The sequence below is a fragment of the Bos indicus x Bos taurus genome, chromosome 8, assembly GCF_003369695.1.
Source record: "Bos indicus x Bos taurus breed Angus x Brahman F1 hybrid chromosome 8, Bos_hybrid_MaternalHap_v2.0, whole genome shotgun sequence".
Classification (NCBI taxonomy): domain Eukaryota; kingdom Metazoa; phylum Chordata; class Mammalia; order Artiodactyla; family Bovidae; genus Bos; species Bos indicus x Bos taurus.
Window position 1 is genome coordinate 60,853,609 of NC_040083.1, and position 24,384 is coordinate 60,877,992.

The 24,384-nt window shown below is 48.0% G+C and overlaps 1 protein-coding gene across 1 annotated transcript in view; it reads right to left on the minus strand.

Annotated features, from left to right (window-relative positions):
* Positions 1-24,384, minus strand: part of PAX5 (paired box 5) — a 178,871-nt gene that overhangs the window by 119,904 nt on the left and 34,583 nt on the right. The window contains exon 8 of the mRNA XM_027550213.1: positions 458-633. Coding sequence (XP_027406014.1) covers positions 458-633 — 176 coding nt within the window. The remainder of the gene's footprint in view (positions 1-457; positions 634-24,384) is intronic.

Sequence of the window (24,384 nt, forward strand, 5' to 3'; positions counted from 1 at the left end):
GATTCAATTCTAAAAGCATGACAGGGCAATGTGACAAGAGGGCTGATGGTGGGGGACACGCCAGTGCCATCATCACCGGGTTTATGGCCATACGATGCTTACGTATTTCCACCTGCATCCTGACTCACAGGATAATGACCCAAGACCACCTCAAGTGGCTCAGGAGATCATTACACCACCCTGTGTGAAGAGCCCCAGGTAAGCACAGCACCACTCAGCAATGGCAGAGCAACCAGACACAGAACACCCCCGCTGGGCCCAAGAGACCAGGCATCGGGGCCAGCAATCGCAAGAGCCCCAGATGCGTCCTCCAGACATCCTGGAGGCCGCCACTGGCCAGGTATGGCTCTGAGTAAAACCTGGCACTCTCACCCACACCCCGCCAGATGCCTTTGAGTGCGTCACCTAGGCCTGCATACGGGTGGCGGATGTTGGAGGCAGCAAGTCGGGGTCATACCTGCTCGGGCTTGATGGGCTCTGCGGTGGTGAAGATGTCCGAGTAGTGCTGCCTCTCAAACACGCGGTCCAGCACCTCCAGCTGCTGTTGCGTGAACAGGTCTCCCCGCATCTGCTTCCGGAGGAAATCTCTGCCTGGCAGTGAGTGGCCGTTCGGCACAGGAGACTCCTGAATACCTTTGATGAGTATGAGAGAGGAGGGGTGAGTGTGGGTCCCACAAGCTGCTGGGCAAGACAGGCCAGACCCTGGATTGGGAAGAGGGTCTGGGAGACACACAAGCCCACCTCCTTCCCTGATGAGAGAGGACACAGGAGCTCAGATGGGGAGGGGTTCTTTGCCAAGGTCACCCAACTGGTTAGGCCAGAGCCAGCTTCCCACAGCCACACGCCAGGCCCTGTGTGAAGCATGCATCATTGCAGTTAATCCTCACAATAAAACCAATGCAGATGGTATTATTTCCCCCATTTTGCAGATGAGAAAATTGAGACCTAAAAAAGTAAACTGATTTGCCTGAGGATTGGAACTCAGGTTGACTCAGAGGCTTAATCACCAGGCACCACTGCCTCTCCTGCACTGAAGGTTCCCTTGGATCAGTTTTGTCCCAGAGCTGGGGCCCTTACCTGGGACATTTGGCATCATATCATGTGACCAGCCAATAAAACACAGTGTTAGGAAGGCCGTAGGGAAACACATGCTCTCACACAGTTCTGATGGGAGTCTACTCGTCACACACCCATGGTGGACAATTTGATAAAATCTATCAAGATCCCGTGGGGCTCTCGTGACAGGAATACTGGAGTGCTTTGCCATTCCCTCCTCCAGTGGTCCACATTTTGTCAGAACACTCCACTATGACCCATCCTGACCCATCCTGAGCCTAGCACAGCATGGCTCATAGCTTATGGTTAGATAGCATCACCAACTCAATGGACAGGAATCTGAGCAAACTCCAGGAGACGGTGAAGGACAGGGAAGCCTGGCATGCTGCAGTCCATGAAGTCGCAAACAGTCAGACACAACTCAGTGACCGAACAACAAAATCAAGATCACAAATGCAAGTTCTCTTTGATAGAGCAATTGCACCTCTGGGAATTTATTTTACAGTTAGACTTACACATATAGGAAGAGATACATATACAAAGTCCTAGTAGCAAAAGACGGGAAACAACCCAAGAATTTGTTTTAGGAACTGGTTAAATAAGTCATAGCATGCTCACACAGTAGAATTCTGTGCAGCAGCAAAAAGGAAAGAGGACTTCCTCTGTGAAGTGATACAGAAAGATTTTCAAGATACATCATTAAATGAAAAATAAATAAATAAGATTCAGCACAGAATCTTTTGTGTAAAAAAGGAAGAAAATAAGACTTTACATGCATTGTGTGTGTATGTATGTGTGTGTATATATATATGACTGTCTGTGTTTGTATGTGTATATATATATTTATATATTTAACTTTAACTTATATGCAGAATACATCATGTGAAATGCCGAGCTGCATGAAGCACAAACTGGAATCAAGATTGCCGGGAGAAATATCAATAACCTCAAATATGCAGATGTCACCACCCTTATGGCAGGAAGTGAAGTGCTAAAAAGCCTCTTGAGGAAAGTGAAAGAGGAGAGTGAAAAAGCTGGCTTAAAATCCAACATTCAGAAAACTAAGATCATGGTGGTGGAACCATGGTTCCATCACTTCATGGCAAATAGATGGAGAAACAATGGAAACAGTGACAGACTTTATTTTCTTGGGCTCCGAAATCACTGCAGATGGTGACTGCAGCCATGAAATTAAAAGATGCTTGTTCCTTGGAAGAAAAGTTATGACCAACCTAGACAGCATATTTAAAAGCAGAGACATTACTTTCCCAACAAAGGTCTGTCTAGTCAAAGCTACGGTTTTTCCAGTAGTCACATATGGATGTGAGAGTTGGACTATAAAGGAAGCTGAGCGCCGAAGAATTGATGCTTTTGAACTGTGGTGTTGGAGAAGACTCTTGAGAGTCCATTGGACTGCAAGGAGTTCAAACCAGTCTGTCCTAAAGGAAATCAGTCCTGAATATTCATTGGAAGGACTGATGCTGAAGCTGAAGCTCCAATACTTTGGCCACTTAATGTGAAGAACTGACTCATTGGAAAAGACCCTGATGCTGAGAAAGATAGAAGGCAGGAGAAGAAGGGGACAACAGAGGATGAGATGGTTGGATGGTATCACTGACTTGATGGACATGAGTTTGAGCAAGCTCTGAGAGTTGGTGATGGTCAGGGAGGCCTAACGTGCTGCAGTCAATGGGGTTGCAAAGAGTAGGACACAACTGAGCGACTGGACTGAACTGAACTGATGTGTGTGTGTGTGTGTGTGTGTGTGTGTGTGTGTGTGTGTTTCTCATACGGAGCCATATGGAAGGCAACATGAGAAATATTTAGAGTGGTACCCATTTAGGGAGGTAGAAACTAAACAAATGGAGGCAAAGGGGAAGGAGACTTTTCATAGCATGATTGTTTTGTTTGCTTTGTTATAGAACTTTAAATGTATTGCCTATTCAGAAATGTAAATTACAAAGAAAGTACGGGATTAAATCTCTATGGGTTCTGTATTGTTAGCTCTTCACACTATCACAGTCCCTGGGATCTGTGATGATGCCTACATTTCAAAGAAAATGTTACAAACTATCAATTAAAAATTAAATGGGTTGAAATATATTTTGTGAGCTTTGGGTCTGAACCATTCAAAACAAGAGAAAATAAGGTGGGTGAAAAATTTCAGTGAGGAATGGCCTCCAGGGCCATCATTCCCCAAGGCCCTCTGGAACCAAGTTGCTCATTCAGGGCCACCCAGAAACACTGCTGGTAGCCAAGCCCAGAGGAGAGGCCTCTGCTTACGCCACTGGGAAGCCCTAGGGGGAACCAGCGTGTGTCAGATTTCTCCCTGGCAGGTGCCCTTACAGGAGGCTCCCCAATCCCCCTTCCACCCCTGCCCCACCAGCCCGCTGCTGCCCTAAACTTCATTCATCAGGTCAAAGCCCCACCCATGTGCAGAAGGAAGCCAAACCAAGGAGCTTGAAGCAGTGGGATACTGTGTCCCTGAGATACTGCCCGACGTTAGTGTTCCCCCAGATGTCTTATCTGGGGGCAACTACAATACAGGCTCTGACATTTTAACAAAGACACTAGCTTTGGGTGTTGACATGAGTGCTGGCCTTTTAGAATTCCCTGTGTAGGCAGAGAGCTCAGAGCGCCCCAGCAACCTCTACTGGAAGGCTCTGCAGAGGTGGCTCAGTACACCCCTGAGAAAATGGATCCCAGATCAATTCTGGCCCAAGAGGATACCTAAGCTGGGCTATAGACTGAAAGACCAGACACACCAGCATGAGGGCTCCTTAGCGGGATCTCTGACTCAGGTCTTCCAGTCTGCAGCCTGAGGCCCTCCTCCAGAAGCCTGTGACACTGGCCTTCCATGAGACAGGTCCTTACTCCTGCCCACGGGACATCATCCTCAGAGTCCCCTCTTCCATCATGGCCTAACCCTGGGGGATTATCCCACAAGGGCACCAAGACTAGCAGTATGTGGGAGCTCCTGGCTCAGACGTGTCTGCCCAGCAGTGTTTTCCACTGGCTGGCATTCATCAAGTGGCCCTTGTGTGCACAGGTGTACACACACATACATACACGGGGGAAGAAGGCTCAGCTGGCTTCTCCTCAGCTGTTGCTCTGGCAAGTCATCCTGACCCCAGGCACTCTTGCCAAAGCATGACCTTGGCCTGAGTTCCCCAGTGCTCCCACTGAGGAGTCTCTTCCCATCAGAGTAACCACGTCCACCTTTAGGAGACGTCTCCCTGCCCACCAATTCCACATAAACTCACTAGCCCCTGTCCTCCCTGCCAGGCTCCAAACTCCTAATAAAGGCTCCTTCCTGTCTGCCAGCTCCTGACCACTCCTGCCAAGGCCTCGCCCTGCTGAGCCCACCTCTTCCCTCCCAACTGGGCTGCCCCACCAGACATGCCCCCACCTCGGCCTCTGGAGGAGGTCACTCCCTGGCAGCCAGGCTGCCCTCCTGTCCTCTCCCAAGGGCTTCACAGGCTGGGGCTCTGTGCACAGCTCAGAGCTCTGGAAAGCCAGAGCTTCGCCTCCACTGAGGAAGCTGAGAGAGGGTGGCTCAGCTGAGGGCTCCTGTGGGCAAGGTCACTGTGTGGTCACCAAGGAGGGCCTGGCACAGAGTTAAGGCTCAGGACACATGCCAAATCAAGTGCACACACTCAGGGTCCTCGGAGGCCCAGAGCCCAGGACACCACTAATTCTGCAGCACAGGCAGCCTCACCAAGTCTTCCAGAAAGAAGGCTCACCACGTCCTGCTCTGGCCTTCTGAAAGTCGGCCACAGCACCGTGGGCTGAGCCTGGGAGAGTGTGCAGACTGTCCTGTGACCCAGACACAGACTGAGCGGGAAAGAGCCACCTGTCCAGTCATTCACCCCAGCACTGCCTCTGCTTCCTCTCTCCCGGCCACTCCTGCCACGAGGTGAGGCATGTCAGGTGGGAGGGAGGCGAAGTCTACCTGCCACTTTGCACAGATGCCAAAAGTCTATTGTTTCCTTAAGAAGGCCTGGGGCCCTCCTAAACATTCAATCATTTATTCATTCATTTAACAGATACTGACATAGAGTTTACTCTGCACCAGGTAAGCGCCTCCCAAAGGGAGTCATGCTTGAAGTGGAAGCAGAGGACAAAATGTCAGCAAGAGCAAAGGGGCAAGGGAGGATATAATAGGCAGAGGTGGAGATGAAGGGGACAGAGGAAGTTGGGGTGAAGAGACCCCAGGAGACTCTGGACAGGCAGGCGGGGGTTGGGTCACAGAGGCCACAGAAGCCACAGAGGTAATCAGAGCCTCACTAGAGGAGGAGTGGGGTGGGGAGCCACAGAAAGGAGCTGGGGAAATAATCGCCCTTCACATTTCTCAGTTCCAGAGCCTGAATCGCTAGTTCCTTTAGTTCAGGCTGTGCTTTCTAACCCCTGCTCCCAAAGTTTGGAAAGACTCAGTTCAGTTCAGTCGCTCAGTCGTGTCCAACTCTTTGCAACCCCATGGACTGCAGCACACCAGGCTTCCCTGTCCATCACCAACTTCAGGAGCTCACTCAAACTCATGTCCAACGAGTCGGCGATGCCACCATCTCATCCTCTGTCGATCCCTTCTCCTCTTGCCTTCAATCTTTCCCAGCATCAAGGTCTTTTCCACTCAGAACTGAATGAGTCATTCTTCAAATCAGATGGCCAAAGTATTGGAGCTTCAGCTTCAGCATCAGTCCTTCCAATGAATATTCAGGACTGATTTCCTTTAGGATGGACTGGTTTGATCTCCTTGCAGTCCAAGGCACTCTCAAGAATCTTCTCCAACACCACAGTTCAAAAGCATCAATTCTTCAGCGCTCAGCTTTCTTTATAGTCCAACTCTCACATCCATACATGACTACTGGAAAAACTATAGCTTTGACTAGGTGGACCTTTGTAAGCAAAGTAATGTCTCTGCTTTTTAATACATTGTCTAGGTTGGTCATAGCTTTTCTTCCAAGGAGCAAGTGTCTTTTAATTTCATAGCTGCAGTCACCATCTGCAGTGATTTTGGAGCCCAAGAAAATAAAATCTGTCACTGTTTCCACTGTTTCTCCATCTATTTGCCATGAAATGATGGGACTGGATGCCATGATCTTAGTTTTCTGAATGTTGAGCTATAAGCCAACTTTTTCACTCTCCTCTTTGACTTTCATCAAGAGGCTCTTTAGTTCTTCTTCACTTCCTTCCATAAGGGTGGTGTCATCTGCATATCTGAGGTTATTGATATTTCTTCCAGCAATCTGGATTCCAGCTTGTGCTTCATCCAGCCCAGCATTTTGTATGATGTATTCTGCATATTAGTTAAATAAACAGGGTGACAATATACAGCCATGACCTACTCCTTTCCCAATTTGGAACCAGTCTGTTGTTCCATGTCCAGTTCTAACTGTTGCTTCTTGACCTGCATACAGATTTCTCAGGAGGCAGGTCAGGTGGTCTGGTATTCCCATCTCTTGAAGAATATTCCACAGTTTGTGGGTGATTCACACAGTCAAAGGCTTTGGTGTAATCAATAAAGCAGATAGATGTTTTTCTGGAACTCTCTTGCTTTTTCGATGATCCAGAGGATGTTGGCAATGTCCCCCTGCCTTTTCTAAATCCAGCTTGAACATCTGGAAGTTCACAGTTGACATACTGTTGAAGCCTGGCTTGGAGAATTTTGAGTGTTACTTTGCTAGCGTGTGAGATGAGTTCAGTTGTGCGGTAGTTTCAACATTCTTTGGCATTGCCTTTCTTTGGGATTGGAATGAAAAGTGACCTTTCCCAGTCCTGTGCCACTGCTGAGTGTTCCAGATTGCTGACATATTGAGTGCAGCACTTTCACAGCATCATCTTTCAGGATTTGAAATAGCTCAACTGGAATTCCATCACCGCCACTAGCTTTGTAGGTAGTGATGCTTCCTAAAGTCCAGTTGACTTCATATTCCAGGATGTCTGGCTCTAGGTGAGTGATCACACCATCGTGGTTATCTAGGTCATGAAGATCATTTTTGTATAGTTCTTCTGTGTATTCTTGCCACCTCTTCTTAATATCTTCTGCTTCTGCTGGGTCCATACCATTTCTGTCCTTTATTGAGCCCATCTTTGCATGAAATGTTCCCTTGGTATCTCTAATTTTCTTGAAGAGATCTCTATAGATTTTCCCATTCTATTGTTTTCCTCATTTCTTTGCACTGACCACTGAGGAAGGCCTCCTTATCTCTCCTTGCTATTATTTGGATTAGAATCATCTGCATTCAAATGAGTATATTTTTCCTTTTCGCATCTCTTCTTTTCTCAGCTATTTGCAAGGGCTCCTCAGACAACCATTTCACCTTTTTGCATTTCTTTTTCTTGGGGATGGTCTTGATCACTGTCTCCTATACAATGTCACGAACCTCCATCCATCCTCCTTGGAAAGACTAGGAGCTGGCAAGATGAATTTTGCATTTGGACTCATTTGGAGGTGATATGTAGAGTCAGCCTGTCAGCCACAGGTGATCCACTGAGCCCATGCTGAAGGTAGATCACTCCTCATGGCATGTGCCCAGTTGCCAGGATAAACACTAACCATGCGTACTCATGCCACCTCCTCCAGCATGTCTTCCTTCATGCCCTAGTCACTTTTCCATCTCACCACTTTCTCCCTTGTCTTAGAAGTCAAGCCCCTAGGCTCTTCACTCTGACAGCACTATTAGCTACCTTGGGGAGAAACACCACAGTTAATTTATCTCTGTCTTCTCCAAAAAGAACATTTGCAGAATAAATGAACAAATTAGTAATACTACCTTCACTCCGCAGATATGGTCTGCAAATGTCACATTCCATCTGACCTCATTCACTCATTCATTTGTTCATTCTTGCCTCAGTCAACCTAAGGGAGCAGGCGCTGGGCTAATGCAGGGCAAACAGTGATAATCAAAAGCTGGCCCAGCCCTGTCCTTGTGGAGTTATGCCCAGTGGAAGAGGCAACGTTAACTGAAAAATAATCAGACTAGGAAAGGTGAAAGTGTCAACCATGACAAATACTCTGACAAAAAGACTCACGGTTCTCAGAGGCCAGGGACATGGCTGACTTATCTCTGGGTACCACAGACAGTGGGTGAGCATGAGCCAAACAGACTATATGCACAGAGACAGCTACAATAGTGAACACCAGAAAAATCACCCCCTCCACAAGGACTGGTCTGAATCTCCAGGTCTCCAATGGACACTTTCGTAGTGTTTCCCATCCAGAGATGCTATCTGACTTCACTGGAGAATGCGGTCTTGAAGACAGGCTCCAAAAGCACTCAGACCCATTTTATTCTGGGGAGGAAAAGCTGAATTTTCAATGTGAATGGTATGCTTAAATATATGGATAGACATGGACAAAAGTACAAAGGTATACAGGGGGCACGGTATCTTTAAATCTTTTTTTCTACTCCAAATCAAATAATATGTAATAGACCCAGTGCTGGGCTTAGTCAACCATGGCTCGTCGAATTAACATTCTGGAAGCTAGCTTCAGGGGAGCAAGGGGCAGGAAGCTGTGTCTCGGGGAGCAAAGAAATGCTGGCTTTAAATTTCAGGTTAAACCAATGTTATTCACAACCCGGCTTTGAAGCTAAAAGCTTTACACAATCGGGTCTGGTCACGCAAAGAGGGAGGAAGCAAAAGAGCCTCAGATTCCCATCTGTCAAGAGAAAGCTGTCTCTTGTGTGTCTTAAAAGATCATAAACCCATTGCGTTTTCTTTAGAGCACAGCAGATTCAAGGGTTTTGCATTTTTTCTTGGAGGGTCCTGGTTTGTTTCTTTAAAAATCATCATATACTTTATGCCCACAGATGCTCCCTGGGAGAAAAGAAATAAAATAAAAAACAAACAGGAATCTTCCTAATTCCTCTGGCATCATGGCCTTTGGGATACAGCCCCAGCCAGAAGCCCAGGAGCCCAGGAAAGGAGGCTGGAGCTATTAAGTCAGTCTCTGGCCTTTCTCTGAGCCCCATTTCCCTGCAGAGCCCAGCCCAAGTCAGAGCTCTGAAACAGCCTCCTTTATCCTCAGCATGGCAGGGCAGTGGAAGGGCCCAGTGAGAAAAGGGCTGGGAGCCAGCACACGTGGGTTCTAGCCCTGACTCTGCCCTTACTTGCTGGGTGGGCCTAGACAAGTTCTTCTCCCTCTCTTGGCCTTAGGTGCCCCACCAATAAACTAAGGAGGCTGTTAGTCATTTCTAACCACTTTCTTCTTTAAAATCCATGTAGATTTTGTCTACTGCTGCTAAGTCACTTTAGTCGTGTCCGACTCTGTGCGACCCCATAGACAGCAGCCCACCAGGCTCCCCTGTCCCTGGGATTCTCCAGGCAAGAACACCGGAGTGGGTTGCCATTTCCTTCTCCAATGCATGAAAGTGAAAAGTGAAAGGGAAGTCGCTCAGTCGTGTCCGACTCTTCGGGACCCCATGGACTGCAGCCTACCAGGCTCCTCCATCCATGGGATTTGCCAGGCAAGAGTACTGGAGTGGGGTACTAAATAGTATTAAATGAGCATTCATCTATTTTTACATTTTGGTTGTGTTTTCCATTTTGGTTGTTTGTGCAGTATTTGTAAGGGAGTAATCTACAACCCAATATTCATTCTACCCCTAAATGATGGCCAAAGGTACCCAAGGGATTTTCTCTTTGCTAATATTTGGTTTAGAGATGGACATGGGGGTTGGGGAGGGCTTCTAGGAGGAAGTCAGAGACAGGAGAAATCTTTGTTTTCCCACTGAGCTACATTTTTTTGAAATTGTGAAAATAACTCCCAGATCCCACTGTTAATGCTTCTGGGCACTACAGTGGGCCCTTCCCTCACCCCAGGCTCTTAGGTCCTCTCTCAGTCCGGCTGGCAGTGCTCCGAGGAGGGTGACATCTAGCCAGTCTGCAGCTTCTGGACTCTGGCACCCACCATGCTCACAGCCCTGCCTCCCTCAGTGAAGATGGAGACAGAGCCAGGGCTTCGTGTGTCATGTGCCACAGAAGTCTGGAGCCAGCACAGTCGGGAACACCGAACTGGTATGACCTGGGGCATTTCCAGCTTGAGTCAAGTGAGTCCAGGGAGTTTGGGGTGGTTTTCACCAGATGGGGAGATAGCAATCAGAGCTGTCATAGCTAATTGTTAATTCTTCTTTTTTTTTTTTGACCACACCACATGGCTTGCAGGATCCTAACTCCCTGACCAGCGATCAAACCAGGCCCCAGCAGTGAAAGCACTGAGTCCTAATCCCTGCACCAACAGGGAATTCCCTGTTGTAGCTAATTCTTAAAGCAATCCATAAAGCAGAAACAAACCAAATTCAGACCATGCTAATCTGCAGCTTTAAGAAATTGTTTCAGATGCAAGAGAAGCTTGCTGAGGGGAGTAGTGGCTCCAGAATTTATTTTCAGGAGATGCTAGACAAGACCATGGGTTACAAAGGGGAGGTGAGGGTGGACAGCGTATTTGTTCTGGGGCTACATCAGCAAAAGACCCTGCATACACTGAGAGAACACTATGTATCCCTAGCAAAGATGAAGGGAAGAGAAGACGTCTGAAGATAGAGGTGATGGGGGCGTAGGCTCTTTAATCCCTGGTCTCACACTAGATGGAACACTGCTCCATGCCAGCCTCCTAGACAAGTTATCTTAACATCTTTAAATTTCATTGACCCTCAGAGCATCTGGAGGGGCGAGGGTGCATATTCTTACCCCATTTTACAGATGAAAAAACTGAGGCTCAGAGAGGTTGAGTAGCTGAGGTCACTAAGCTGGGATTTGTACTTCAGTCGCTTGTCTGCAGATCCAGTGCTCTCTCCACTTCCCTCCTTGAGTCAACTAAGACTAAAACCCTCTGTTTCTTCATCTGTAAACCCATAAGCAGGACACGGTAAACAGAACAGTGGTAAGCAGGACCATCTCTGGGGTTTTATAAGGAATAAATGAAATAATCTCAGTGACACACTAACATGAAGTTAGTGTCCAAACAGCATTAGCTGCTATCTGCATCATTTTTACCAGGAAAACCTTTCCAAGGCTGCCACAGGACAATGCCCAGCCCTCCTAGCCTCCACAATCTGCCCCTCCAGTCAGGATCTTCCCCAACACCATCCAAGCAGGCTACTCCTCATTCCCCAAGAGTCCATGTCCCCCCGTTCACTGTTCCTTCTGCCAACTCACCCTTCACCCCAGCCCACCAAAGGCTCGTCTAAAAGCCACCTCCTCTCGGAAGCACAAAGACTAAACTAATCACACTATCTTCTAACTCTCCTCAGCAAGTTGCACGGGCTACCACTGTTATGCTGGATTTCACCCCTTTACAATCCACTTTGTGAGATCCATCTTCTTGGAATCTCCACTTGACTGCTGAGGAAACTGGCAGAGATAACAAGTAACTTTCACAAGGTCACAACAAGGTCACATGGCAGGGCACTTGTACACCTTTTAAAGATCTTAAAATGAAGCTGGCCACTGTGATGGATGTGGCACAGCCCACAGGGTAGGTTCAAATCCTCACTCCATCTCTTAAAAGCCTGTGATACTTGAGCAACTTTAATCTCTAATCCTCATTTTCTCATACATAAAATGGGATAATACATAATGGTACATGGAATTGATGAAAGAATTGAATAAGGATATATGTTAAATGCTTAGCATAGCTCCTGGTACATAAAAAGTGCTCAATAAACACAAGCTATTTCTAGGATTACTTCAGCATACCTTGTTTTATTAAGCATTGCTTTATTGTGCTTTGCAGATAATTGCCTTTTTTTTTTTTTTTAACAAATTGAAGGTTTGTGGCAACCCTGCAGCAAACCAGTCTATCAGTGCCTTTTTTTCCCAGCAGCATTTGCTCACTTCGTGTCCCGTGTCACATTTTGGTAATTCTCGCAATAGTTCAAACCCTCTACCAGCAAAAAGATTACGAGGCACTGAAGACTTAGATGGTAGTTAGCATTTTTAGCAATAAAGTATTTTTTAATTAAGGTATGTACATCTGTTTTTAGACACAGTGCTACTGCAGACTTAATAGACCACAGTATAGTATAAACATAACTTTTATATGCACAGGAAAACCAAAAAAGTGTGTTGACTCCATTTATTTCAAGTTGATTTACTGCAGTGGTTATGGAACCAAACCCGAAATGTCTCCAAGGTATGCCTGTATTTCTTTCCTTCCCTGCTCAGAGTATAAGCTCTCTGAGGACTGAGCCCATGTCTGACTCACCACAAACAAGGGAGATGCTGATTAATGTTTATTGACTGAATGAGTGACCTGGGAAGACTTGAGGGGATGAAGGCCGAATGGTTCAGGGGAACTCAGTAATGGGATAGTCTCTAGCATCATTGGAGAACTCGGGAGAAAACCTCTGGGAGTGACCTCCATTATATCAGTGATCCCGAAGAAGGAAAGAGTGAACCAACTAAGAGTTTATGTTCTACGTTCTAAGAAAGAGCCGAGGCAGTTCACAAAATTTTAAACAAGAGGATAATAAACTACCAAAACTCAGTTGAGCACTAAGCTTCCTGGCAACACACACCAAAAGGAAAACACAGCAAGTCGTATAGTGTATGTGCTCACAACAACAAAATGCCATTAATTCTTCCACTCAAAATAATTCATGAAAGAAAGTGAAAGTGAGTCGCTCAGTCGTGTCCGACTCTTTGCGACCCCATGGACTGTAGCCTATCAGGCTCCTCCGTCCATGGGATTTTCCAGGCAAGAGTGCTGGAGTGGATTGCCATTTCCTTCCCAGGGGATCTTCCTCGCCCAGGAAATGAACCTGGGTCTCCCGCATTGCAGGCAGATGCTTCATAGCGCTTCTATTTTCTGCATGGTGTTTTGAATGCTTAGGGTGACTCTAAGATGACTAATAACCCAGACGTGGGTCCTAGAAGAGAGACTATCAGAGCCAGACCTCAATTAAGGGAAAGGAACAAGGTGCTGGGATAAGGGGATAGGATTCCAGCCCCAGACGACTAGCATCAGTCAGCCATATCTTGAGAGCATCTATACTATGAGCCAGGCCCTGTGCTGGGAATCAGGGCAGCAGGACCGGAAAGGTCTCCCGGCAGCCCAGAACCAACATCGATGTTCCGGGTGATTTTATAAATGCCATCCTAAACCAGGGCCACACGCTGAGAAAAATCAGAGCGGCATGGAGGAAAATTCCATTGGAACGACCATTATTCAGCCATTAGTTTCACTCAATCTTTCTTCTCGGAGAAGGAAAACGCAAAATTGTAAAATTGCTAAATACGTTCAGGTTCGACCACAGTGAATTTGATTGTGGTGTGTGTTAACCAGTAAGTCACAGGCTGTCAGGGACGGAAAGACTCCAAAGGGCCAATGATTCCACACTCGGTTTGGGGCCAGAAGGCAGGTCTAAGGGGAGCTGAGCCTAGGAAGACATGAGGCCCCTGACTCCCGTTCCAAGCCTCACAATCCATTTGTTCCTAAGCTACCTGCACCAAATTCCTGCAGAGTGTCTGGTCCTGCACTTGGTACCTGAGCTAGAGAGGGACGTTTTAACCCTTGCCTTCAAGTGGGGGATACAGACAAGTGAAAAATTCCAATGTACTAAGGTAAGTCCAGAGCCCTGAAAGAGCCAAAGACAGAGGTAAGCCTGAGAAGCAGAGGCAGCCCTGGGAGCTAGACGGAAGTAGTCAGTCCTCATACAGAGCTTACTCTGTGCCAGGAACTATTCTAAACACCTTATCTATTTAATCCACACAACAACCCAGTGATGTCAAGTTTGTTACTGCCCCTCCTACTTTACAGATGAGGAAACTGAGGCACAGGGAGGTTAATCACCTTGCCCAAGGTCACACAACTGGGAGATGGAGGAGATGGAATCAAAACCCAAGCAGTCTGGCTCCAGAGTCTGCACCTAACTCTACGCTAAACTGCTCCACTTAATGCGGACTGGGGAGCAGGTGTGATCCAGAAAGTACCCCTGGAAAAGACAAAGCCTGAGTCTTAGGGATAAGTGGGAAGGAGTTGGCTAAAGAAAGGGGCAGGGAAGAAGTACATTCCAACCAGAAGGCCAGCACATGCAAAGGCCCAGAGGCACAAAAAAGCCTGGTGCATGGGGATGGCTATAACTCAGTAGGTGTAGTGGGCAGAAAGAGAGCAGGGGGGTTCTCCCTGTTTAGCCACTCCATACCATTATCCAGAGCCTAATACATACTCTGAGGTACAAACAGTACAAACACATTATTGAAGCTCTCCTGGTGTTGGGATGAAGCGATGGATTTCTTTGTGCTTAAATGAATCAAGATGACCTCCAAGCACAGACAAGAAGGAAGTAATACCTTGTTCACTGCCCCAGGACAAGTCTGTTCTCTCTAATCCGTACTGTCCAAGTCCATTACCTCATATAGTAGTACCTAATTACTCCACCTTACAGAGAGATAGGCACACTAATTAGGAACGATGTTAACCACCACAGTGAAACTATTCCAAAGCAAATGAAATATTACTAGGAGCACAAGGGTGATTTGTTTCTGTGAATTGTGCTTTCAAATGAGATCAAAGAATGCTAAAGGCTTCGTTTTAATTATACCTGGAAGGACTTCTCATGTATGCATACCTTTTTCAGCATTCATGAACACGGCAGTCAGTCCCCTACATCCCACTGTGCAGAAATAAATAAATAAAAGGGTTTAAAAATCATATTTACTCTGATATCTTTGCATTACCCCCATTTGAGTTTTTAAATTATTGTCTTTATTTTTTTCCAAGGACAATATAACTAAAAAGAAGGTTCATATTGTGGAGTGTATCTAGTTGATCATTGCACAAATGTTTTCAGGAGAAATCACTATATTTCTCCAAGATGGGTATGGGTTTTGTCATAGATCAAAGTGATAGGGAGGAAAAAAAGATAAATCATCAGAGATCCAAAAATACTTTTCATTTGGAGAAGATATCAGGCCATTTCGATGGGGCTGATGGAGTCCCTGTTCTGTCTCCATTACCTGAGGCAGGCAGCCCCAGCCAGGAGCCAACTACTGAGATTATATTCCCCATAAGATGGTCCCCAATATATATATATATATGATCTTCAACCTCTATTGATTGACCAATTTCACAAGCAAAGACTGGTGAAATGAAGCTGAAATGAACATCATGCTTTAACTCATTGAACCTATCAGGCCTGAGTTAATCTCACTGTCCACTGTCTCTGATAGAATTCAATTGATCAATCATGTTTCGGTGATAGTACCATTTCACTGGCTTATTGCTTCTTCATTTCAGAGCTTGACCTGTTAGATATACTCGGACTGGCTCGACTACTCTTGGATACACAGAGATCAGCCTCTGTCTGCCAACGTGTGTCATCTCCTGTCCCAGCTGAAAAGAACTCGAGAGGCTTTTGTGTAAATCTGTGGTATGTTTTTCCACCCGAAATGCACACATCAGGGGTGGATTTATGATGGTGTGGAACTGAACAAGCACAAATTATAAGAGGAGCTCTTCATTCTGCACGGAAACACCATCATTGCCTTTTACATAGCTAAACTGATGTGCTCAGGCTCTGTACTCACCAGAGGCATGTTCTTGTATTATCTTGGCAAGTGTGTGCACCCAGAGTAAGGCACATGCGGAAATGGTAACAACAATTAAATTAATAATAACAATCGCCACTCCTCAAGTACACATTCATGCCAACCTTTCACATCCATCCATCAGCTTCTCTGATTCTCACCGTAGCCTCAAGGAGGTGAGCAAGAGATTATCATTCTCATTTACAGACAAGAAAATGGGTTCAGAGAGGGGACATGGCTTGCCCAAAGTCACACAGCAGAGCTATCGGGCCAGTTGAGCCTGCGAGTCCTGATGTCTCAGCACCTGAGTGCCTCTTACCCCACTGAGTCTAACTTCCAGGGAATTTCAGAACTGCTGAGTCATTTGGGGTACACCGCTCTGTCCCTGGCTACCTAGATGAAGGAAACATCCTCAAAATTAGGCTCAGAGCATTTTAGAGTTGCGGATGGATTCTAAGATCTGTTGGGGAATCCTCTTAGCTTAGAAACTGAGACCAAGAGGGCAATAAACTGTTTTCCAAAGTCAACAAGACAGCAGCCCAATCAGGACTCAAACCTGGATCCCGAGCCCTGAACTCTTCATGCTTTCTCTTAACACTTCCCCTGATCCATGCCAAGCCAGTGAGCTCCTGTCAACAGAGAGAATTTCACTCTCCACTGTCAACATAGCCCAATGCGCTGCTTTGGTTCCTCTGTGGCATTTGATTTAATTTTCCCAACTGCAAACCAAGATGTTGTGCTTTGGGAAAGAGGGGACGGGGGCTCCACCCAGCTGTCTGCCTGAGGGAGGTGGCTCTTGAAGCCACAAGGCTAAACCCAGCGTGCGGGTCTCTGGAGGAGGCCAGGGCCATGACAGTTTGCAAATAAGCCTTGCATCTGCTTAGAGCCGGCAGTCTGCAAACACACTAATGGACTTTCCTCTGCCCACGGGGAGCTTTGGAGAAGCAATAAATAAAGCAGGCGCCTCTGGGGGGAGCCATTGCTGAGGCCAGAGATGGCACTGAGATGAGGGGCTTGCTGAGGGTCGGGGGAAGGGCTTCTGGGCCTCCCACTGCAGCATGCTGCACCCCCTCCTCCCACAGTGCATCTTCCAGTAACCCCAATCCCTGCAACCCCAATCCCTCAGTCTGTGTTCCAAATAGTCAGGCCCTTGTCTAATTACATCAGTACACTTACAATTCAGTTCAGACATACAACCCTTGTAGGGTGGAGTGGCTCATGTGGTCTGATGTGGCCACAGAGTAGACACCTCTTTGGAGGGGGATGAGAAGAGGCCCAGAGGCCAGATGGAGGCCCTCACCCAGGAGAGAGCCCATGGTGGAAATGGCAGGAATGGCTACACAGGTTCAAGAGCAGGTTCAGGAGACAATGAAAAGGGAAAGTGGACTGGAGTTAGGGACTCACTGGTGGTGGAGGACAGAATGCACCTATGAACTGCCCTGTGAGATGCTCTGGATTGCCCTCCACTTCTATCCCATCTCACTGGAGTAAAGTCCACGACTTACAAGTCCCTGTTGCACCAGGATCCCCTGCCCTGCAGCTCACCTTCCTGATGTCCCCTCTTTCCACTCTGCTCCCCCTTCCTCTGCTCTGGCCACACCGGCCTCCTTGCTGTCCCTCAATCACCAAGCTCACCCCTGCCTCACTCAGACCTTGGCATGTGCTGTTTTCTCTCTCTGGAACATTCCTCTCCCAATATCTGTTTGGCTCCCTTCTCCTGCCTCTAAAGTCTTGGCTCAAATGACATCTCATCATTATGACCACCCTCCACAAACCAGCATGTACCCTACCCAGCCCTGCTTCATTCTCTATTTCCTTACTCAGCTTTGTGGTCCTCCAGAGCACTTAACAACATGCTGTTTATTTTCCTTTTTTTTTTTTTCCACATTGAGAGGCTTGCATGATCTTAGTTCCCTGACCAGGGATTGAACCTGTGCCCTCAGCAGTGAAAATGCACAGTCCTAACCACTGGACCTCCAGGGAATTCCTTGTTTTCCTTATTTCTTTACTCTTTCCCCCCTCATTAGAATGTTACTCATGAGGGCAGAGGTTTTTGTCTATTTCATTCATTGCTGTGTCCCCCACACCTAGAATAGTGTCTAGCACATGGCAGCACACAATAAACACTTGTGGAGTGAATAGATACAAGTGGACATTTCATTGAAAGTGAAAAAAAAAACAAAACACAGGTACAAAGGAGACAGCTACTCCTTGGTGACCTCCTGCTAGGAAAGAGTACTCACCCCCTCCCTGTGGGCATCTGATGGTGCCCCTTTCCCTGCCTGGTCTGGGGCTTGGGAGACAGAACTCCCTCAGGGAAAACAAAGGGGGCCACCAGGCCTTGCCCATCACTGAGGCCACAGTGCCTGGCTCTGAGTCAGGAGCCAAAAAATAGATGAACAACTCCCCAGCGGGGAGGCCCAGCCTTGAAAGAGTTTAAATGACAAAGATGGTGGTGTACTGAGTGCCAGCTCTGGCTCTGCCACTTGCCAGCTATATGTGCAATGAGAGTCAATAAATTCTGCCAAGCCTGCAGCGCTGGGTCAGAGAAAGCAAGCCGGGGGGACCCCAAATGAGACAGTGTCATCTGCATAGCAAGCACCCCCTGTCAGGCAATGAGGACAGGGAGTGAGGATAGGAAAAAAGAAGCCATTTGCCTAATTAAAAAGGACAAGGTGTGTACAGAGAGGAGCACCTGGCTAAGCTGCATCCCTTGGTTCAAGTATTCCTTCCTCTTTTGCTGGTGCTTTGATCCCAAGCATAGCCCTGTCAGGGAAGCCCATTCCCTGGCAGAGGGGGGTAACCTAGAGAGGGGGAATTATGATTCAAGCAGGGGAAAGTACACTACAGGAGCCCCGAAGAGCAGGTAGTGGGGCCCAGAGATGAGAATCTCTCTGGTGTTGGGGTTCAGGGAGAGGGATCAGGAAAGACTTCCTGGAGGAAAGTGACAGTCGCTCAATTGTGTCTGACTCTTTGTGACCCCATGGACTATACAGTCCATGGAATTCTCCAGGCCAGAATACTGGAATGGGTAGCCTATCCCTCCTCCAGTGTATCTTTCCGACCCAGGAATCGGACCAGGGTCTCCTGCATTGCAGGCAGATTCTTTACCAGCTGAGCTATCAGGGAAACCCTCTTGGAGGAAACAGTTGGCATTTGAACCAGGATTTGGACTTGGGGGCATGAGAGAGGAGGCAGAGGGTATCCCAGACAGTGATAAGCTGTGGGTGGGACTCTCACCAACTGGGAGCTTGGCACCCATGAAGGAGCCCGGCACCCATGAAGAAGCCCCAGATACACAGCAGGCCATGCTCTCTGACCCCCCAGCACAAGGTCTTGTACACAAAATGCAGGATATATGCAGATTTTGCTTTTTCAAGTAGTCACAGAACTTCCCAAAGGAAGAGACCCCAGAAAAGAACTCATTTGTTGCGGTGGATCTCAACAAGGGTGATCAAATCAGAGGAGATTCTGAAAATCGGTGAATTACTGTTATTTGGGGAAGAGTTAAGGCATTTAGTGGGTGGAGCCTGGGGTGCTCCCTAGCCCAGTCCAGTCCAGTGAGGGACTGCCCTACATCCCACACACCTTTGGAATAATACTTACAGGTTGGTGAGAACTCTCTTTATAAATACTTGAGCCATGAACCTAGCTCTATTTTACTTATATATACACAAACTTGGTGTTTCAATTTACACTGAATTTTCCAGGAATGCAACCCTCACATAAATTGAGGGAAGATTATGCTTTGGTTTGGTTGGAATTTTATCAAGATGTTCACAATGTCAGAAAATCAGTTTGCTGATGGCAACACCACCAGAGGCATTTGTATTGCCAGAAAACACAGCTGTCCACATTTGTAGCTGCCGTATTCATGGTGATTCTACGCATAAGTGCAAGCAACTGACTACTTTATTATGTCTTCTGAGCATTTACATAATGAAATACATCATTTTACTCTGATTTTATTTTTCTTTCCCCTTTTTGTTACAATTGGAGCATTGTATTGATTTTTAAATTATGTGTCTAGGCAGGTTATATTTTCTCTAAATGTCATCTTAGTATAGCAAAGGAAGCACTACAAAATATTTGTTTTAGAGAGGCTAGATAGAATTGACAGGATTCAAACTCACTGGGTTCAAGGCCCCTTCAGTTCTGTCCACTAAAACTATCTCAAGACTGTCACCCTGTCTTTCTGAAAAGGGAGAGCTATAGGGAGAGAAAGAGCTCTCCAGACCCTTTTTCAGGAACAGGAAGACAGATGCCAAAACTGACTATAAATAAAGGTACTTTAGGCAAGAATAGTAAGAGTTTGTTCCTAAAAGACATCACTGGATTCCCCCTTTCCTTTTTAAAAACTAAATTCCAGATAGAATAATCTAGCTAGGACAGTCAAGACGGGACCCAGCTTCCGCAGCAGCTTCTCTCTCCTGCCCGGTCTTTTCTCGGTCATCGGCATCAAGGCAAAGAGCAGAAAGCCAGGGGAGAAAAGACACCTTGACAAATCAGTGCTCCTGCTGCCCTGCAAACATGCAGAATGAGCTTTGGAGCTTGGAAAACAGGAGGTAGAACTAGGTAAGGAGTGAGAGCAGGAGAGGAGTTGCTGGGGGCTGGGGTTATATGCTACCTCTGCCACTAACAGAGTGGGTAAACTCACAGGCTCTAAAATCAGACTGCTTGGGTTTGAACCCCAGCCCTGCAACTTACTAGCTGCATGACCCGAGACTGATTATTTAACCTCTCATCTTTTCTATCTACCAAAGGGCAACAGTAATAGTACCTACACTTTCTTAAAGCTGGTGTTACACTCGGTGTCTGTCACACAGTGAGTGCTTCAGTCTCAATGTCAGCAGCACCAATTACACTGCAAGAGGGGGCTGGGAGCAGAGACCTGGGTCCTGGCTCCATCTCCCCTGTGGACCACTCACACTCAACTGGTCCTCAGAGACCATCAATTCCAGCTCCCCCATTTCACAGAGGAGGACACTGAGGCCCAGAGAGGGGAAGAAATGGACAGAGTTCACACAGCAAACTAGTGTTAGATTTCCAATCTAGACTCCTTCCGCAACATTGTGCTGCTTCTTAAACATGCTAAGCATCAGTCTGTACATTGTGGATGAGGTTGGTTGTCACAGGGTGGCACCAGGGATCACTAAATGCAATGACAGGGGAAAGTCCTCAGCAAGCCTTCTGAAGTGCCACCTCAAGGAATTCAGGCCCCTACTCAGCACACAGTAGGCACCTGACACGTATTTATCATGTGCATTGCACTGTCTTTTCTCACTGCCAGGTAAATTTCCTGAGGTCAAGGGCGTTTCATATCAGAATATCGGACAAGTGGGTGGTTCTCAGTAAATATTTGTTGAGTGAACGAATGAGTGATAGTGTGTCTGAAAAGAGAACTGTTCCGGGTGGAGAGGGGTGTCAGGAGGAGGGAGGAAAAGGAATCCTTTGGTTCTCTAACTAGAGGGAAAGCAAGAGATTGAAGAGAAAAAAGAAATACCTCCCCATATCCACTCTTTCACATCTGTACCCTGCCAGTCCCCAAGCTGGGGAGAGAGCCAAACTGAGAGAGCCACTGGAATGAACTGGAAGTGGCCCTGCCCATGGAACTCACCAACCAATGGAGGAGGCAGGAGAAAGCTGCTGGGGCTCAGAGGCAGCCATGTGGCTAGCATCCTTCTTTGTGGGGATAGGAGGGCTTCCTGTGGGAGGTGCCATGCCACAAACAATGGGGACGCAGGCAGGACAGAGATGGAATGAAGGCACTCTCCAGAGCAGAGGGCACAGAGACAGCATCACGGCATGTGGTGTGCTGAAATGCAGTCCCGAATTTGTCAAGCCATGCTCCCTAGCAGCAGCGATGTCTTTGTATCTTTTTCTACTTTTCCAATGGAGCAAAAGACAAAAAATTTATGCCAGGTTATGACTCCACAAGATCAGAAGTCCCCTCACACCCAGAAGCAGAGGGAAGAAGAGACCACCGGGACACCAGGAGGACGGGCCAATCCAACAAGAGAGGAAGGGATTTATGAACCCCCAGCCCAGCCCAAATCTGCACTGTGGTCCAAGGCGACAGCGGTGGGCATCGTCCACCCCAGCACCTCGATCCAAGGCGCCCCGGCAGCCCTGCCTCTCCTCCGCCGGCTCGGGGTGCACAGCGTCCCCTGGGCTCCTGGCACTCGGCGGGCCGGTCCCCCGCCACCGGTGTCCCTTGCCTCCGCGCGCATCCTCTGCTCCGCTGCCCGGCTCCCGGCTGCCGCCGCGCCCGCACTCCCCGGGGCCCGAAAAGCTGGCATCCGTTGTTACCATAACAAACTCAATTGTTCTCAGCAGGGCCCCGACAAATAAAGTCATTCATTACGGGCCTCTCCCGGCCGCCGTGGGCTGCGCGGCAATCAGCGGGCCGCCCGCCGCCCCCTCGCGGGCCGAGACGCGCGCCAGCGCCGGTACCTGCCGGGGCCCGGCCCGCGGCGCCGCGGCCGCCACGCTGTGCCCGCTGCCCCGCCGAGGCCGCGCCGGCTGGGGGAGCGCCGGCCGCCTATTAGTTTTATCTCCGCACGTCAATTGACTTATACTGATTGGCTTCCTGCCGCCAAATGTCAATTAAATTGCAAATGCTCGGCGGAGGCCAGGCGGGCCTCCTGGCCGAGGGCGCCGCGCGCTCCCTTCTTTTTTGCGCCGAGTTCTGACCGCGGCTGCGTTTCTTTCTCCGGCCGCCCGGCGCAGGCAGACACCATGCACTCCTGCAAGGTGTCCCCTCTCCGTTCTGGGCCGACTTGGCGCCCCGACACCCGGCGGCGGAGGAGCGTCTGGCTTCTCTCCTCCCCCAAGCCTTCGGCCTCTTGTAGGGGCTTGATTTCGCGGAGTGGCACGGAATATTCATCAAAGATCCTGGCACATGACTCCGGTGCGACCTTGAGCAAATCCCGTCCGCTCCGCTCGGGCCTGGCTTTCGTCGCCGGCCAAGGAGGCCTGAAGGAGAAGGCGGCCGGGGGCCCTGAGTCCGGGTGTGCGGAGGTCAGCAGAATCACGAGCATTCACTCGCGCGAGCCAGGCAAGGCACAGGCCGGTCTTCTCAACAGCCCTCTTAACTAGGTATAATTATCCCTCTTTTACAGGCAAGAGGATTGAGGCTTAGGGAAGAGGTTACAGGCTAGGGAAGAGGCCGACTGGGTTTCAGAACGGGCAGCCAGACTTCAGAAATTTGTGGCTTCGTTATTGTGCGCTGTCCTCACGGGGAAGGCCCCGTGAAGAAATAAGAAAGGGAAAGAGATAGGGCTCTCGCCTAGACCTGGGAACCCGCCACTGCCAAGAACAGTTCTTCTTGCCAGTTGTTCTACATCCATATGAAATTCTTACAATAATTGTATGACCTAAGGGGTTAGAGTCCCCATTTTACAGATGGGTAAACTGATCCTTGGAGAAGTTAAGGAATTTGTCCAAGGTCACCTGGGATGAACTACTTAACAACTATACTCATACCTACATGGAGCTTGACGGTTTATAAGCACCTTCTCACACGACACTCCTGAGTTGACACAAGACTTTGAGGAAGGAATTCAGCTCTCTCTTTGACAGGCTGGGCATGGCTTGCCCAGGATCACCAACACTCAAAGCCAAGGCCTTGCAATTCCCAATCCCGTGCTCCTGGCCCTTCCTCCAGGAGACCTGGAGCAAAAGTGACTCAGGCACAAGGCCCCGCTCCTCCACCTCTCCCCACTCTGTGGGAAGCTATAGAGGGGAGTCAGGCTGGAAAATGCTTAGGCTCGTGCGAAGAGCCAGAAAGGGGGGCTCCCAGGAAAAAAGGCATTTTCTGGAAGGACCAAATGTTAGGCCCTCAGAGCGATTTGGTGGGTTTTCCTCCACTGTCTCCCATAACCCCGCTCCCCACCTTCCTCCTTGGCTGTTTCTGTCTGCCTCCTACAAGCTCTGCCTTGGGAGCGAGTATGCAGGTTCTTAACTGATAAAATGTGCCAGCGTTTAAAAGATACAAACCTGACCAATCGTTCTTTTCAGAAAAGAGATGTTAGCAGAACAAAAGTACCATTCAAAAGTGCTGGATGGCATTTGTGTCTCAGACAGAAAGGAAACGAAGAGAGAGAAGATGGAGGAGGAGGGAGGGGGAGCAGCAGGCAGGAGGGAGGAGGCAAGATCTGGAGATGGAAGGGTTATCTGCGGCGGCTCTTTGCATCCAAGTGGAAGATCCAGAGGGCAGGGATCTGACTGAGATCACACAGCAAGATAGTGGCAAACTGCAGCCAGGAACCCAGGCCTCTCCACCCTGTGACCTGTTCATCCTGCCACTGCAAGCTGCCCTCAGCTACAACTCGAATTGTTCACTTCCGAGACAAAGCAGAGCTAAAATTCTGCCGTTGCAAATTCTGGTGCATATATCTTTTTCTTCTCATTCTGGCCTGATGAGATGATTAGACTTAGCAATATAAATGAAATAATCATCTGAAAAAGAGAGAAAGATGGGAATTCCCTGGCAGTCCAGTGCTTAGGACTCAGTGCTTTCACTGCGGTGGCCTGGGTTCCATTCCTGCTTGGGGAACTAAGATCCCACAAGCTGCAAGGTGTGGCAAAAAAAAAAAAAATAGAGATTGAGAGAAAAACCAGAGCTAGGAATTGAGAAAGTTCTCAACACAGTCTTTTTTGAGGAATCTGGATTCAGGGTTAAAACTCTTCTCTGATGATAAAAATAATGGGAACTGCTATTTTTAAAATTTGCCATGTGCCAGAGCTGATCAAAATACTATAGGTAACATTTTTTTATTACCAGGAAATGCAGGAATC